The following is a 16,579-nucleotide window of genomic DNA, read 5'->3' as shown; positions in this document are numbered from 1 at the left end:
AGTACTTCTCAAGAGCATACCCCATCTTTAGCAAACAGAACGAGCTGTTCCTTTCATACAGCAGGCAATGTAGAAGTTTTTTACAAGTGGCTGAAATGGATTGCACTGCAAGCAAACTTAGAAACAAAACCCCAAAACCCCAACCCTTACTGCTCTGTCCCCTTTTCAGTCAAATAACTCATGAAAACCTGATGGGTTCCGTGGAACAGTACTATAAACACCCGCCTTCCAGCCCTTCCTTCCCCTTTGCATGAGAGGCGACCTATAGACCGAAAACTGCAAAGCTCCGTTGAGGACAGCTTGGCTGCATAAATATGGGGCAATTTTTAAAGCCGATGCTCATCAAGAGGGCAGCAGAGAATGGCACTGCGGGAAAATCTGTGCTTAAACAGAGCTACTGCACAGGAGAATGCATCCGTTGTCACTCACTGCAAGTCCTCATCCCTGGTGACAGCCACATCCTAGCAACAAGTGGCACATCTGCTTTCAGGATGAGCTTTGCTGTTTCCTGACAGCCACCCAAAAAATCAGTTTTTCTTCTACAATTACAAGATTAAGCAGTGCTCTGAGTAGTCAGAAAAAAAATCAGTTTTTCTCTGCACAGAAGCTCCAGTTGTGACATTTTAATTTGTTTCTTTAGTGGAATCATTACCACCCCTTTCCTAATGTTGTCAGCCATCTCACTGAATCTGGTGTTTCAGAGAACCAGCCTTAGAGCTGGTGACCCAACTGCTGCCCTGATTCTTGCCGAGTTCAAGTCTGTGTCTCATTCTGCGAAGGGGCAAGGAAGTAGACTCCATATAAAAAAATATTTCGACTTGTTCTATTGGTTTGAAGCCCCTAGAGAATGCTCTCTTAGGCAATCTGGTCTCTATCTAGCATTATTATTATTATTTCTATTTTTACAAGTCTAGGCAAGTTGTTGCTTGTATTTCTGCTTCGCACAGTGACCTACAGCATACGAGGCAGCCAGTTCAGTACTGTGCACCCTGCACTCCAGCACGGCAGAGTTCCAGAGGGAAAAAAAAAAAACCAGCGTTCCAGAAAGCATGGCAGACTAGCAAAATCAGCCCTTCCCCCCGCCAAGAAATTTGTAGTAGACACTCCGCAGGAGGTTGAGGGGGCGGCCGGGGCTGACACTGCCGTGGTAGGGGGAGGACGAAAGGGACTACATCCCACTGGGGGGGGATTCGGGGAAAGCAAGCAGCCGCTCCTACGAAAACGGGAGGGAGCGATGGAAGAAGGACGAAACCACCCGCTGAGATGGCGCAGCAGGAAGGGCGCGGGACGCGCCGTTACCTGGGCTGGGTGGCGGCCGAAGCCACCCTCCTCCTCCTCCTCCTGGTCCCCGCACAGGGCCCTCCGCAGCCGCTCCAGATGCTCCCGCAGGGTGACCCGCTGGTGGAAGGAGAAGGCCGGGTGCAGCGAGGCCATGGTGAAGAGCAGGAGCAGCTCCTCCTGCGCGCCGCAGCCCAGGCCCTGGGCGGCGGGGAGCCCGGCCTGCCCGTTCTCCGCGGCTCCGTCCATCACCACCACCACGTCCCCCTCGTCCTCCTCCTCTTCCTCCTCCTCGGCCGGGGCCCGCTGCGCCGCCGGGCAGCTCTGCAGGATGGAGTCCACCTGGGGCAGGAGGCGGTGCAGCCGGCCGGCGGCCTCGCGGTTCTCGGAGCCCAGCAGGGCCAGGTAGACGATGAGCTTGGAGCGCACGGCGGGGTCGCGGAAGTCGCCGAGCTGCCCGGGGTCGCTGAGCCCGTTGGCCTTGGCCTCCGAGTCGCGGAGGCAGTGGTAGTCCTTGCGGGCCAGGTCCTCCAGGCAGGAGCCCAGGAATCGCAGCTCCAGCGGGTTGCACAGGTCCAGCAGCCCCACCATGAACTCCAGGCGCTGCGCCGAGCCCAGCACCAACCCAAACCACTCGTACACGGTCTCCTTGTCGGTGCGGGCGGCCGCCGAGCCGGGACCGCCGCCGCCCGGAGCGCCCAGCGAGGCGGGGGGGGGCGGCGGGCCGGGGCCAGGCCCGGGCCCCAGGCCGTGCAGCCGGCTCGGCCTCTCCAGCCCACACCCCCTCCCCGCCGCCGCGGAGGCGCCCCCGCGGGCCCGGGGCACCTGCTGCTGCAGCGGGAGGTGACAGTCCAGGGCACCTCCGGGCTCCTTCAACCCCGCCGCCGTCGCATCTTCCGCCGCCGCTGCCTTGTGGCTCGTCTGCTTCAGGGGCAGCTTCATCTTCAGCATCCTCGGCGGCGGCGCGGGGGGGACGCGACGCCCGCCGGGACCCGGCGGCAGCGGGGAGGTGGCGGCGCGCGCGGCGCTCAGGCGGAGCCGCTCATGCCGCTCATGCGGCCCGGCCGGCGCGGGAGCGGCGCGCGCGCACGCGGAGCAGGGGGAAAGGCGGCCGAAACGGTCCCGGCGGGCGGGGAGTGGGGAGTGGGCGGACGGGGCGGGGCTCGACTCGCTCGCGGCGGCGGCCGTTCCCCGTCTCCGCTTCTCCCCGGCGCTCTCTCGCTGCGCTTCCCCCTCTCCCCGCCAGTGCCCGGCGCCGGCGCTGGAGCGCTCGCGGCCCTGGGCCGGCGCGGCGGGACCGGCTGAGGCCCGAGCTCCCGGCGGGGGAGCGGCGGGGCGGGAGGCAGGGGAAGGGGGGGGGGGTGTGGCGGGCGGAGCGCGCGCGCGCCTCTCCGCCTATGGGCGCTGCCCGCGTCAGCGCGCGCGCCCGCCCGCGGCCGGGGGCCGGGGGGCGCGAGGCGGGGCGGCGCGTTGCGCGCGGGGCTGCGCGCGCGGCGCGCCCCGGGCACGCGCGGCCGCCACGGCCCCGCCCCGCCCCGCGCGCGGCGCGGGGACTGGCGCCCGCCTTGGGAACGGGCGGGGGCCCCGCGTTCGCCCGGTGAGTCCCGTTGGTCACGCCGATGGGAACGGGTCAGTAGTTCGCCTGGGACCAGTCCGAGCGAGCCTCCCCATCTCCTCGATAAACGATTTCCCTGAGATGAGGCCGTGCGTTGGCTGGTGGCTCTGGTGCGCGGAGCCACGTGCGTTTGCCCAAAGCCGGCAGGAGCGGGCCCAGAGCTGTGCCGTGCCGGAGGTGAAACAATACCGAGTGTGGAAACATGGCTGCTACAGGCCTTTCTAATTTTTATTTCCTATTTTCTAAATTCTAATTTAGAATTTAGTTGGAATTTCTGCTATTGTAAGATGTCTCCTTTTTTAAAATTACTATTGCTATAGTATCGCGTCTTTCCACCAAGTTTTTTTTGTTTGTTTGTTTGTTTGTTTGTTTTACAATAGAGAAATAAAGGAAAAAGTGCAGAAAAAAATATATAGTATAATGGCTTAGGGATATTCTGTTGGGAAATAGCAGGCTTGCTGTGCTGTCATTCCCCCAGTTGTGTTCCCAACTGTTGTGTTCCACGATGAAAAGCCTACAATTACAAGATTAAGCAGTGCTCTGAGTAGTTAGAAAGTTGCAATGCTCCTCACTTTGATTCCTCCACAGTTACATAAAGACAGTGCATTGAAAACGAGAACCAAGCCTGTTGCTTGCTTAACAGCACAGTGAAGAATAAAGTTAATTTTAATTGCAGTTATGCAGAGCAGCATCCCTGAACTGCTTACAGCCACAAAGTATAAACTGCCTGAGCTGACTGCCCCTTATCTGTTTGTCCAGAAGCCGATGGTGCTACGATGAAGAGCTTTACCGAACAACGAAGAAACTGTCATGCAGATTATAATAGTCTTGTACGCATCACTCAGATTTGCCACAGAGCAGTCTTGAGTGGTGGTTACAGACTATACAATTTCTTGCATTTTTATGTATGTACAGCAAGCATATGTATTCTGTTTTTAAACATTAAATGACTAATTTGAAGGTAGCTCAAGTTCCTAGTGCCTGCTCAGTCCTCTTCTGGTGACACAAAGGGACTTGACCCTGAGTCAGCGCAGCTCTCCTCATTCACTGGCATCACAGCAGCACTGTCACTGTCCTCACCAAATCTTCAGGAGTGGAGAGGGGAGTGGGAAGTGGGTCAGACCTTACCCTTCCATCCCAGACTGCCAACAGTTCTTTGCTGGTCCCAGGACTAGGGAGGTGAAAAAGAGTGTCGTGAAGTCTCATAAACTTGTTTTATCCTCTCATTTGATTCTGTTTGCCAGTTATGGCGGGGCTGGACCTGTGAATCACTCCAGATCCCTGCAGTCATTAGTCAAAGCAGCTATCATAATGCCACAGTAGAATATTTTCTTATGTCGTCATTGTGAAGCGGTAATTCTAGAATTACAGCAATTCTTGTCATATTATTGTTATTTTTTTTTCCCAAAGAAAAATTACTGTGACTGTCTTGGGGGATGTGCCAAGCTGGAATTGTGGAAGCACAGAAATAAGGCTTGAGGTTTCTGCTTGGTAATTTAAACAGATATTCAGTCTGAATAGAATTCACAAGATCAGAATTGCAATGATCCAAATGTTAGAAATAGCATTTCCTACTTTAACAATCTGTGATTCAAATAAAACATGACATAGTTCCAAACAGATAACACCATGGAGAGTGAAAAAGGAATTTATTTTTGTGGGAATGAGCGGAAGTGGGCGGGGGGGCAGAAATAGAAGGTATGCTGGTCCATTCAAAAACCCACAAATGTAAAGTAAATCACAAATTCATGAGGGTAGTGGTTAAAAGTACACTCCCCTCATCCAGAAAATGCTTGAAGCCCATCCCTATTTGTGACAGTTCCCAAGCTGATTCTTACTTTCACAAATAAGCTTAAGAACCTAATTAACTCAGCTCTTCTTAGTTTTCCTTTCTTAATGGCTTACACTATGATACTTGAGGAAAACAGATGAGAAAGATGCTAAGTCAGGAAAGAAAAAAAAAAAAAAAAGGATAAGGTATGTTATGAGAAAGCAAAAAGAAGATAAAGATATTCCAAGTGGTTTACAAGTAATTCAGTAGCTGAGGGAGGTGTCAGCAAGGGAGAGGGCAGTGCCAAAAGAGAAATGAAACTTAAGTGCCCAAGAGAAATGAAAGTGAAACTCCGGACTTTGAATGGAATGAGAACACGGAGGGGAAGTGCTCAAACACTGACAAGCTAGTACAATGGGAAAAGCTACTATAAAATTATCTTGCCTAGTGCAAGTGCCCTGGAGGTTTTCTAACCTGGTTTTCTTTAAAAAAATGAATAGCTTGCATAGGTCTTTAATGACTTGGGCCCAGAGTCATGCTGACTTAGGGTGAGCAACTGTAGAGAGCCTTAGAGGGAAAAATATGTGTATAATCTGTCAGAGCTGAAAGCCAGATGAACTCTGAGGCAACACAGAGCAGGCAGAGGAACAGCAGGACAGTGCTGCTGGTTCAGGAGCAGCCACTTCTCTAGGAAATGGTTTTCTTTAGAGTACAGCAGGGATCTGGTCTGACACTGCAGGACAAAACACAAGAAGCTGTGTCCAAGTGAGCCGTGGTTGCCACTACTGGATTTGCAGCAAAAGGATCAGTGACTTTTCTGAGTCTTCCCCACCTGCTCTCTTTTCATCTGTACATCATAACCCCTGCTTACCAAAGCCTTGGAGGTTCCTGCGTGCACAGAGGCTTTGTTGCCAGTCTAGAAATGTCCTTCCAGACAGGTCCTTCTGTAAGCCTTCTGGCTCAGCTTTTCCACCTGGCTGTGACCACCACTGCTGGGATGCATGAGCTGTGCAGAGCACCAGGAGACACGCAAGCCCTGGAGAGGCGATTTCCTGTACTTTGTGTGCCACCACACGGAGCAGAGGCAGCCACAATGTGTCTTTTGAGTGACACCTCCTTCCTCACTAAAATCTGCCAAAGAGGTCATCGACATTGCAGGATTTTGTTCAGCAGGCCTAAAACTTTCCCAGCAATGCTTTTAGATGGGGCTAAAACCATTAAGAAAAATGAAAACTAAAACACTGGGACACTGGACTGAGTGCTGAAGCCAAGGGAGGAACCAGCAAAGCAACCTTCAGCTCTATCAACATACATTTCTTATTGTTTGGCTTTTTTTTTTTTTTTTGGTTGGTTGGTTGTTGGGTTTTTTTTGTTTTTTTTTTTTTTTAAATATTGACTTCTCTTTCAGCGACATATAAAATTAGTTTCACAGTCTCTGTTTGTTTGTTCATTTACTGCTACTTAAGGATCTGCTAAAATTGTTTTGTAAGAACGGGAATGAAGTTGATCTGTGGGCCTTTTAAAAATCAGATAGGGACATTGTAGGATATGTAGATATATATTTCATGCCAAGTAGTATATACATGTTTATCATGTATATACATGTATATCAGGATATTTTTTTCATGTTGATACTGTTCACCAGGTACTGTCTCTGCTACTAAGTATTTTCACTTTTAACAAAGGCTGTAACAAATCCTCTGTGAGGATCTTTGCACAGATACCTATACTATGGGGTTGAAGATACATAAATAAGGAAACAAATCTTCCTATCCTCCTTTTCTCCTTTATTTCCTTTCTTCCCTTTCCCCCCTTTATTCCCTTTCTTCTCCTTTCCCAGACTGTACGATAATCAATTGCTTCTTTATACAAAGTTTGCAGATGTGTTTAATCCACTGTCAATAATATTGTCAGGTCTCCCAGCCAAACTCCCAAGGTGTAAGGAAATAATTTCAGGCAATGTCAGACAAATGTCACACAAAAGAAAACAACCTGGAAGAAAAGATAAGTTCCTTGATAAAGCTCTGGAATGATTTTGCTGACTCATGATCTGTCCTTTATCTTATGACAGTTGGCATTTTTTGTGTAACTTACCTTTCGTTAAATAGGAGGTAGTTACCTTTTAGCCCTAGGCTCTAGAAGAAAAAGCCTTTAGAATGTGACAACTCGAAATTCACTAAAAATAAAGCCTGTCAAATTGATAGGTTGTTATTACTTGTATTTTTAATTCTTATTGCTGTGGTGGATTTTGAATATTCAAGCTGATTTATTCTTTCAAACTTTTTCAGCGGGAGTTGAGCAAGCTTTTGTTTGAAAAATGAAGATATGTTTTAAAAAGCACTTTTTAAATATGCATGTCTGCAGTGAAGACATGCATATTAAAGATATTTAGGACTTTATATTCAATATGAGTAGTTAAATTCAGAAGATGACCCATAGTCCTAATTATGTTAGCATTCAATGTATGAATAAACATACAATTTTAAACACATTTTAAATGATTTAAACATAATTTTGGAATTAAAGTTACTGGGAAAAAAAGTTCAGTGTAGGCAGAGGGTGTTTTCCCAGGATCAGCTTAATTATGAAAGACTATTTCTAAAGTCAAACTTGTTGGTTATTCATTTGCAAAGGTCACCTATCCCAGGCCTCTTTGGCAAGCTTGCCAATAAAGGTACTGTTAGGAAACATGGTTGCAAGTTTCAGCTCCCCGTTCAAGGGAAGCTGAACTGAGGCTGCAGTCTATCTTTTACATAACTATCAAAGGTGAATTATTACTAATTTCGGCTGGATCCAGCTCAAAAACCTGTGAAAGACAGGTTGGAAACATTACCAAGCTGCTAAAATAGAGGGGCCTATTTCAACTTCAGTTCAGTGTTCTAGTCTGTGAAACACATGACCATCTGTGTTGGTTTGTTTTTCTCCTTAAAAAGTTATCAAGAGAATTTGAGGAAAGTTAAATGTGCAGAAGCACCGGTTTATTCATATCTTTTGGATCTTCTTTCTGGCCAGTGGTTTCCTTGCACTGACTCTAATTCTCCGTGGAATTTTACCATCACCGAGCACAGCCTGCACTGATTTGAGTTCCCCTGAGTTAAGGCTGGTATAAATTATGCAGTACCAGGATACATTGTACCCAGAACAGAAATTTGCACAGAAAGCTACTACCCAATCTAGATGACAATTCCATTTTGGGCAAGAAAGCAATGGGCTTTACAACACCATTCAGCTTCATGCTTCCTAATGTTTCAGCAAGGACAGTGGTGAAATGCCTGTGATTCCAGGTTGTTACAGATGAACCATCAGTGTGTGCTTTCACAAGGTATAGCACACTAACTCAAGAACATGAGCAGCCTGCACACACAGCTCAGTTAATGCCAGGGCTTTGCTGTCAGAGGAAATACCACCTAAATAAGACCAGTAGACAGAAGACCATTTAAGCACATGCCCAAACCAGTCTCTGTTCTAGTTAGCAGTGAAGTACATCCTTAAGTATAAAGCACTGAAATAAAAACACCTACACAAAGAAGAAAAGACTTAGGCCACCTTAAACATCTGATGAAAGTTAATTGAAATCTGTTCTGAAATGAGGGCTGGCAGAAGGAATGTGGGTGTGGCTCAGGCACCAGGCCTGCCTGATATTAGTCATGTACATGATAATTATGTATGCAGCGAGCACCCAGGAATCAAACCAAGAGGTTTATTGGCTAGATTATTTCATAATCTTTACGCTTGGGCCAGAAGGAGGAGATGAGCAACCTGCTGATCAAACCATATGGAAACCACCATGTGCACTGGAGATTCTTCAGAGCAAAACACTCACCTGTATAGATTCCAAGGTACTAGAGAGAAAGCACTGTCCTGACCTTTAAAATGTGCAGTTACAGTCACAAAGACCAAGGGATGCCAGCGTGAGCTGTAGAAGAGTCATGAGTCACTTGTGAGATTTGTGCTGCAGAAGGAACACGTTATCCCTTTGCTCTGCTGGTAGTGCCAGTCTCTTTCTGTCTTAAATGATCCATCTGCTGCTGCCCAAATTAGATACACAGCTCTCGCCGTCACTGTGCAAAGCCATCGCCGACAGTGCTCAGAGCGTGGTGTTCTATGTAGCTCAAACCTTGCTTGGTATCTCACCTGCAGATAGGGAACCCCCTCATGCCAAGAATGGCTTATGCCCCACTAAAGCCCTCAGAAGAGGAATTGTAGCTGCAACTGCCAGAGACAAATATACAAAGCTGGGATCCTGTAAGTCCTTGCCAGGAAGCCCAGCTGAAGGGCAAAGGAGACATCTTCCTCTGGGGTGGGAGTTGCTGTCATGAGCCTATGGATGAGCCTGGGTCTGTTGGAAAAATGACCACCCCAGCTGCACAGCCCAGTGCTACTGGAGGTGTGAGGTGGTTGTCTGCTACTTCTTGTTTGTCTTCAGCTCCACAACACTTTTTGTTCCTCAGGGCACACATCATCGCTGTTAAAAAATCCTCAGGCCTCAGCACACCTTGGTACGATGTTGCTGTTTGTTTGTACCCACTGCTTGCATTAACCTGAAAACAGTGCAGGAGTGCTCACCAGAGGAGGTGTTACACACTGACATTCAGTTATGGTAAAGTAGGTTGTTAAAATAAGAAAAACCAAAGAAGCAACCTTCACTTTCCTCATGCTCTCTCCCACAATACATGTATTTATTTTGAGGTGCCCATAGTTCAATTGTCCTTGAGAGTTTTCCTGTTTGCTCTTTGGGGATGTCCAGTATTCAGTTCGCCTGTGATTCCCTGCTTGTAAAGCAGGAGTTCTCCATTTGGCAACATCTTGGGAATAAAAGAAGTAATTGGAAATCTCTCCATGTGTAGGTGTTTCTTTCTGGAGGTGTTTCTGGCTTTCCACTTCTGAAGAATGAGTAGGTTGCCTTAAAATAATGACATATACGGAAGCTCTTTAAGTCTGATCTGCATTTATTAGGACTATAGCATATAAGCAGGATGTCTTCAATCTGAAAACGAAAAGCATCGCAAAATTTACTCTGGAAAAAAGAAATAATTCACTGAATAGCTGAGTGGATACCTCCTACAGAAATAAAAAAGGAACCTCTATAAGCTCTGGTTCCTACTGAAATTAAGAGTCCCACTTTGGTGGTTTTTAATCCAAGACATCAGGTTTGCTATTTAGTGTCAACATCTCAAATCCCAGGTAAAGCTGAAGTAGGGCACTGTGGCACAGAAAATATCTAAAGCATGCCTGGGCACTGAAGAGCAGTTTGGATGCCTGCAATTACCAGTGCAGTGCCCTCAGCTCAGCCAGGCTTCAGCCTCACCCCCTGGGGCATCGCAGACTCCCACCACAAGGCTCTACCCTAGCTGGGGGGTTTAGCTGTTTTGGTGGTGATGCCCAGGCTCAGGAGCAGCTGTGTTTCTTTTCCATAAGGAAGAAGAGTGATTTCTAAGCGGAGATTACAGAGTATCTTCCGTACTCATGAGGTGAGTGGGTGCTCACCTCATTCCCACTCTGGTTCAGCAAGGGCACTCCAGCACATGCTTACCTTGAATTTGAATGTAAAAATGGTGATGCTTGTGATTTGTTTAGCAAAGAGAGGTGTTTCATGTGGCTGAAACTCAAAGCCTTACACTTTTTTTTTTTTTGTTCATCAGTTCAGGCTGTCATTACTAACTGAAGACAAGGGAAGGGTCGCAAATTACTCTATTACATCCCTACCTCAAGGGATGTTTAAAACAGGATATAATTATCATCCGCAATCATCTACGAACTCTTAAAATAATAGTTTAGTCATGCCTAGCTTTCTCTAGCATGTATTGAAAGAGCAATGAGATTTTAAAAGAGGAATACCCTTTCCTTCCCAGAAATCTGTGAAGTATTGCAGGCTCTGAAGAACAAAAATCCTACTTGAGGAATCATTGACAATAGGCTGGGTTTTAATTATTAAATTTAAAACCTTTCCTGTCAAAAAACTTCTTAGCATCTTCTTCTCAATTGAGCAATTTCAAGATTTTTTTTCTTCATTTATCCTTTGTTTTCTTCTCTCTGGGCCATTTTATACACAACTGCTCTTCTTTCTTAAATACTTGCCATTGGATATCAATTAGCTTCAAAAGTCTTTTGATGGGCTTTGAAATCCATTCCCTTAATAAATCTGTTCTTGGCCCAAATGATGCTTTCTTGCTGTGACTTGTGCCAAATCTCTTGGTTCCTCCTCTTCCAGACATCCCTTCTGCTCTTGCAGGAGTGACCAAATGAAGTTGCTCAGTGTCTTTCCTGCAGAGGTCCTGATAGATATTGCTCAATGCAAGGGAAGACTTCACATGTAGAAATCAGACCGCCTCCAGGACAATGTGGACTACTGTGTTTGCCTCCAGTTCCCATTCAAGGACTTCCTTTTCTATGCTATACTTCTGGATTCAATTTTGGTGATAAACTCACCTGGTCATGGTAGAGACTTCCTCTGTATTTGTGCAGTGGCCAAAGCATTGATCAAAGCCTCTAGAAAATAATAAGATATATAATAAAATAGTAATTAAAAAATCCTCTCTTCAGGACATGTTGCTTTCTCTATCTTTAATATGCCTGATGCACTTTGAGACACTGAAAGAACTGCAATCTGTAATGCTTTGAGTTTGCCTGAAGATGAGTAAGCCCTGATGATAAAAAGCTCAAATTGGAAAACGTTGTGAGCACACAGTCCACAATGTGGACTCTTATCTGTCTTGACAAACCTGCTTTATCACCTCCCAGAGAAAAGGTGGCAAAATCAGTTAAATCAAATGAATTACCATTGCAGCCTTTTGCAGGATCCTTAAAAAGGCACTCCAGCTCCTTGAGAAAAGATGCTCTGTGCATGCATTTTAAATAATTTCAAGAGTTTAATTTTTTACCAATTTAATTACTAATCAGTGTCAGAAGCCAGTTGCAACATAATTCTGCCCAATTCTTTCTCTACATTTCCTGTTTTAAAGAGTCTCTGGGGATTGCCCTTCCTCAGTCCTGAATGCTCTGTTTAAATATGTTAAAAATAATCATTGAAATGTGAAAATCTAGCTTGGATGTGTAGTTTAAATCTGGCATCTAATGAATTCCAAGGAGTTCCCAGATCCCTCAATTCCTCTGAACACCACATTCTGTCTAATTTAAAAATTCTACTGTCCTAGGAGCTCATGTTTGTTAAGCACTTAGAGAGCATAGTAACAAGCACAAGAGAAAAGATGAAAGAATATGACAGAGCCATGAATTTCAAACAGCAAGCGCCAAAAAACCTGAACATTACTTTTGCTTTTAAATAAGCTTGTAACCATAAGAGAAAAAAAGTAGTAATTGTTGAAACTGATTTGAGACATGAAGCTTAACAAGATGTTTCCTCTCACTAGATCTCTGGAAATGCTTGGACTTCTTTTGCCATCTGCAAAAAGCTTTTCAAACATTGTTTACTTAACCTTCTCCTGGGAGACTAGTGGGAAATTAGTGCATTCTTTTTCAAGGTATAGAAATTGAAACAAACATGGTTAAGCCTCATCATTTAGGAATTCAGTCCCAGTGGATGCAATCTCTTCAGCAATTCTCTCTTCAGAAGTGATGGCTGAAGGGAGCAATTGGAGAGGACAAGAATGGGGAAATTAGGAAGTTTCTAGCGGAAGGGATCTTTAATGGTGAACAGAGATTAAAGAAGAGTATGTGAACTGGAATTGTGCTGAAGAGTAGGAACAGTTACTTGGAAGTCCTGTAAAATGTTTGAGAGTTAAACTAAAATGCAAAGACCTATTTGGAGCAGTGGGAGGTGAAGCAGTGCCTCAGGGGAGCCTGCGTGCTCTGAAGGAAGCAAAGGGTGAGTTGCACAGCCTGCCTCGGGCTGTGGCACCAACCCTCCCTTGTCTTTTGTCTTCCTGTCTCCTGTCTGTGAAATGGACCCAATACTCGGGCAGATTTCCTCAGGCAGGAAAGCAGGAGGGCATTATGGCAGAAGTGAGAAATGAATCTCCACTTCACTGCCTCTGGATAGCCAAACACTGACCCACCACCACACACCATTGCCGCTACCAGGGTGGCAGTGTTTGAACACTGTTTTAATAGTGTTTAACCCTGTACAAGTTTTAACACTGTCAGTTCTCTTGTTTTGTCCTGGCCAAAAGCATTGGCTTGCAATAAAAAGACCTGCAGGTTGAAAAACCTTGATAGCATATCTGAGGAACACATGCAACATAATGCCATGCAACATCCTGCCATGCAACATCATCAGAATAGCAGTGGTTTACTTGTTGGCTGTTAAGACCCAGAAGGCAATATCTAATAGCTTGCTTCCCACTGCCTTGTCTCTCCTGTGACCACCTCAAAGCTTTAGCCTGAGAAGGTTGGAAGAATTGGTCCACAGTGTGCAGTTAATTGCAGATTAAAACTCCTGTAGATCAGGAACTTTGCCAATGAGATAATGTGATACAATGAATTTAGGCACCCAAGTAGACTGATTTATCCCTAAGGAGTATTTGCCCTTTTAAATATCATCAGAACAGTCAGAACTTTTGACTTTAAAAATCACCAACACCCCCACCAAAAAAACCCAAAACAAAAAACAACCAAAAAAAAAAAAAAGGAAGAAAGGAAGATAAAAACAAAGCTTTTGAAAATTATCCTGCATTTCATTCAGTGTGAATTAGTGAATGGTGTCAGACTTCAAAAGTATTGTTTTTCATAAACAATATTATTTGCAATAAATCCTATTTCAAACTGTGTCATTAGGGACACAGCAGAAGTAGGACAATTTGTTAGGAATTATTCCTAATACCTATTGCCCAACCCTGTTGACACTCAACATGAAGATCCATTTTACTGCACTGTAGCCATTAAAAAAGGATGGTAAAGTGAGATGATTGGAACCAACAAGAACATCCAACAAAACGAATTTGCATTGAAAAATGTTGTCTTGTCAAAGCTGAAATGATTTGTAGGGATGCATTGGTTGTGATGAGATTCTTGATGGTTTCTGAAATCTACAGCATTACCTTCTTACTGCTGACCAGTGCACAAACAGGAATAAACACTGAAATTTTTTTTGATCTTGCAATAAATGCCTCAACACAATTTTGTTCTGCTGCATAAAAATTGTTTTGAAACCTAATGCAGCTTGATAACACATTTCCAAATGGTGGGAGGGAATTCATGTCTTGAAGCTGGCTAGAAATTATAATTGTGTCTTCTTAAGAGCCCATTTACGTGTCTATAAGGCTGCAGAATTACTGTTGTATAAGTAAGACTTGGAACATGAGGAGTATAATCTCAAGCAGACCTTGCATATACACCCACAGAATAAGTATTGGGCACTGTTTACTTTTATAGATGTGGCTTTCTGTGCCAAGAATCCTATCAAGATGACCAGCATAGGTCTCATCAAGGAACAGCTAATAAAATAAGAACAGTTGAAATAAATAGACCCTGCACCAATCTTTGTATCATCATTCTATGTGTCAGAACCCCTGTCCTTCTGCAAAGTCCATGAAACCAGCCAATTCCAGATACTGTTTATTGTATAGGTATAATGGACATGTCTATTTCTGGGGGGAAATGCTGCCTTTTAGGCTCATGCTGTCTTTAGCATACGGAAAAGTCTTTCAAACTTCCAAATTCCAGACCTCACCGAAGGGAAAGGTAGCTGACAGGAAAGCAGGTCGCATCACTTACAGAAGGCAATTACAGAGAACAGCTGGAAAAAGAAAAATGCAAAACAGCCAGGTGTTAGCCACACTGAGGGAAACAAAATGGAAAGGCTGTGAAGGAAAGTAAGGTCAAGAAGAAAGCATAGGACAAAAAAAGGTGCCAGTGATTTCCAGTGCTCAGGAGAGAAGCCTGAGCTCTGCTCCTGTAGCTGACCTGTTCACATACCTCAGCTGTGTAAGGCTGCAGGACAAAAGTGTCTCCTGCTGCATTTTTCTCTCCCTGCTGCAAATTAGTTCAGGTAGCCGAGTGAGGAAAAAGTTACAAGATTTTTTTTTTTTCCCCAACTTGGTAATTTCAGTTTTGTGCCTGTTGATTTTCTGGTTTGCTCTTTGAATTGTTCTCATCATGACATAAACATTGTGTCAGGGCAAAGCAAGTGCCTGGCTGGACCTGTGCTTGCTCCAGCTCTGACTTAGACCAGCTTAAGCTGGCATGGAAATATACTCAAGATGTTACCTAAGACCAGAGTGAAATCTGCCGGCTTGGTTCAGTGGTAGTTGCTTTAGAGCTATTGCTAGGTCTACACATGGAATCTCTTCAAGATCAAAACTTGGTATTTGACAGAGACCACCAAACAGACATCCCAGACATAACAGTAATTAGCTATCACTTGTGGCCTTACTTAAACTCACAATTGATTTGGCAGAGGCCTCATCCCCTATTACACATGCTTTAAACTATTCAATCTCTATTTTCAATATCCTTTTTATTTTGAAGGGAGGTGGTACTTCAGCCACTTGTCGTATTGAAAACAAGAATTTTTGTACAGCACTCTGGTGGCAGCAGTGGTGGGTTTAATAATTTGCAGGTCTAGTTTGGGTCAGCACTTTGGGCACCTGGCCACGTGTGGTGGTGATGCTGAGCTGAAGCGCATGGCCCTGGTGCCAATCCAGGATTCCAGCAGAAGAGATGAGCTGTGCCCTCAGTAGCTGAGCCCAAGACACTTTGACTTTTCCCCTGTCGGGGATGAGCAGTGCCCTCAGTAGCTGAGCCCAAGACACTTTGACTTTTCCCCTGTCCCCAGAGTGCTGGGAGGAACCAGAGCAGCATGACAGTGGTGGCATCATATAACACTGTATCATTCCTGTTTGATGGGGCAGAGTACTGACAGATCTGTGAAGTCTGGAGCATGCACACATCTGGGAGGAGTGCGACTGCTCAGCACGACAGTTCATGGCCATTCTTTTTGGAGTTTGGGGAGACTGAAGGGACCTGGCAGGGCTTCTGATTCCAGGAAGGAGAAGATGGGGGAAGGCGGTGTGTGTGTGTGTGTGTGTGTGTGTGTGTGTGTGTGTGTGTGTTTGTATGTTAAATATTACCTGAAGGCTGAAGGAAAGGCAACTGATACACTTTTTTGGTTAGGTGATTTCTACTTTTTCAGACGGTTTTTCTTTATGTGCTGCTGGGTGGCGTAATGTAAGAAAACGCTGAGTTATTCTCTGTAGTGGTACTTTCTGCTGCTCTCCTTTCTATTTAACTCCATGAGGTTCTTTAATCTCTAAAGCTATTGAGAGAGAGGAAAGAGGTTTATCTTCCCAGTCTCAAGTGAAGGAAGGGAGGAGCTTATTTATTCCTCACTTTTGCTGGGGAGAGGGGAGAACTTCTTCCTATGCTAATTCTTTGAATATTATTTGGTTGGTATCAAGCCACAAACTTGGTAAGGTGTCACACTGTGGGACGACCTCCTGAATTTGTAACTACACAGCTTTATAATAGCACAGGGTGTAGGTGTGGGTTTTCTTGAAATCAATACTTGATTGATGGCAGCCAGGTTACGCACAGAGTGCATTTTATTCGGGCTCCCTTTCTGGAGACATTCACATTAGAATGTATGTGCTAATGTACAGGTAAGTTATCCTACTCTGTGAGAATTGTAAGACACAGATTTACTTGAAATGGATAAGTTATGAATGCTTATGAATTCCTAGGGGCATCAGTTTCCTTTGGACGAGCACAGTTCAACTTATTACATGTTGTCTGACTGACCATTTGTATCTGCCAGCAGACAGGGAAGGGACTGCTTTGACACAGTAGGGCTGCTGTGGGACTGAGGGTAATGCTCACCTACGTGGGGGGCTGGTAGGAGAAATGGTCAGGACAAAGTGACATGGATATGCATCAAAGTAAAGCATAAATTAACTGAACAATTGGGTAGAAGTAATGGATATATCTCACAGACATAAAAGGTGAAAAATTACAAAGGATTG

The 16,579-nt window shown here is 45.4% G+C and overlaps 1 protein-coding gene across 15 annotated transcripts in view; it reads right to left on the bottom strand.

The window, feature by feature from the left end:
- ZCCHC2 (zinc finger CCHC-type containing 2) overlaps positions 1–2,583 on the bottom strand; it is a 44,714-nt gene extending 42,131 nt beyond the window's left edge. For 12 of the 15 annotated variants that reach the window (XR_011001456.1, XR_011001443.1, XM_068197873.1 and 9 more), the window contains exon 1: positions 1,300–2,583. Coding sequence is in view for 13 of the 15 variants with exons in the window: in XM_068197873.1 (XP_068053974.1) it covers positions 1,300–2,229 (930 nt within the window). In the remaining 2 variants the exon portion in view is untranslated. The remainder of the gene's footprint in view (positions 1–1,299) is intronic. The other 3 variants (XM_068197843.1, XM_068197888.1, XM_068197869.1) reach the window with 3 other exon arrangements.
- Between the last annotated feature and the right edge of the window lie 13,996 nt (positions 2,584–16,579).

This window comes from Anomalospiza imberbis, chromosome 1 (assembly GCF_031753505.1).
Source record: "Anomalospiza imberbis isolate Cuckoo-Finch-1a 21T00152 chromosome 1, ASM3175350v1, whole genome shotgun sequence".
Classification (NCBI taxonomy): Eukaryota; Metazoa; Chordata; class Aves; order Passeriformes; family Viduidae; genus Anomalospiza; species Anomalospiza imberbis.
This window is presented reverse-complemented; position numbering and strand designations above follow the sequence as displayed.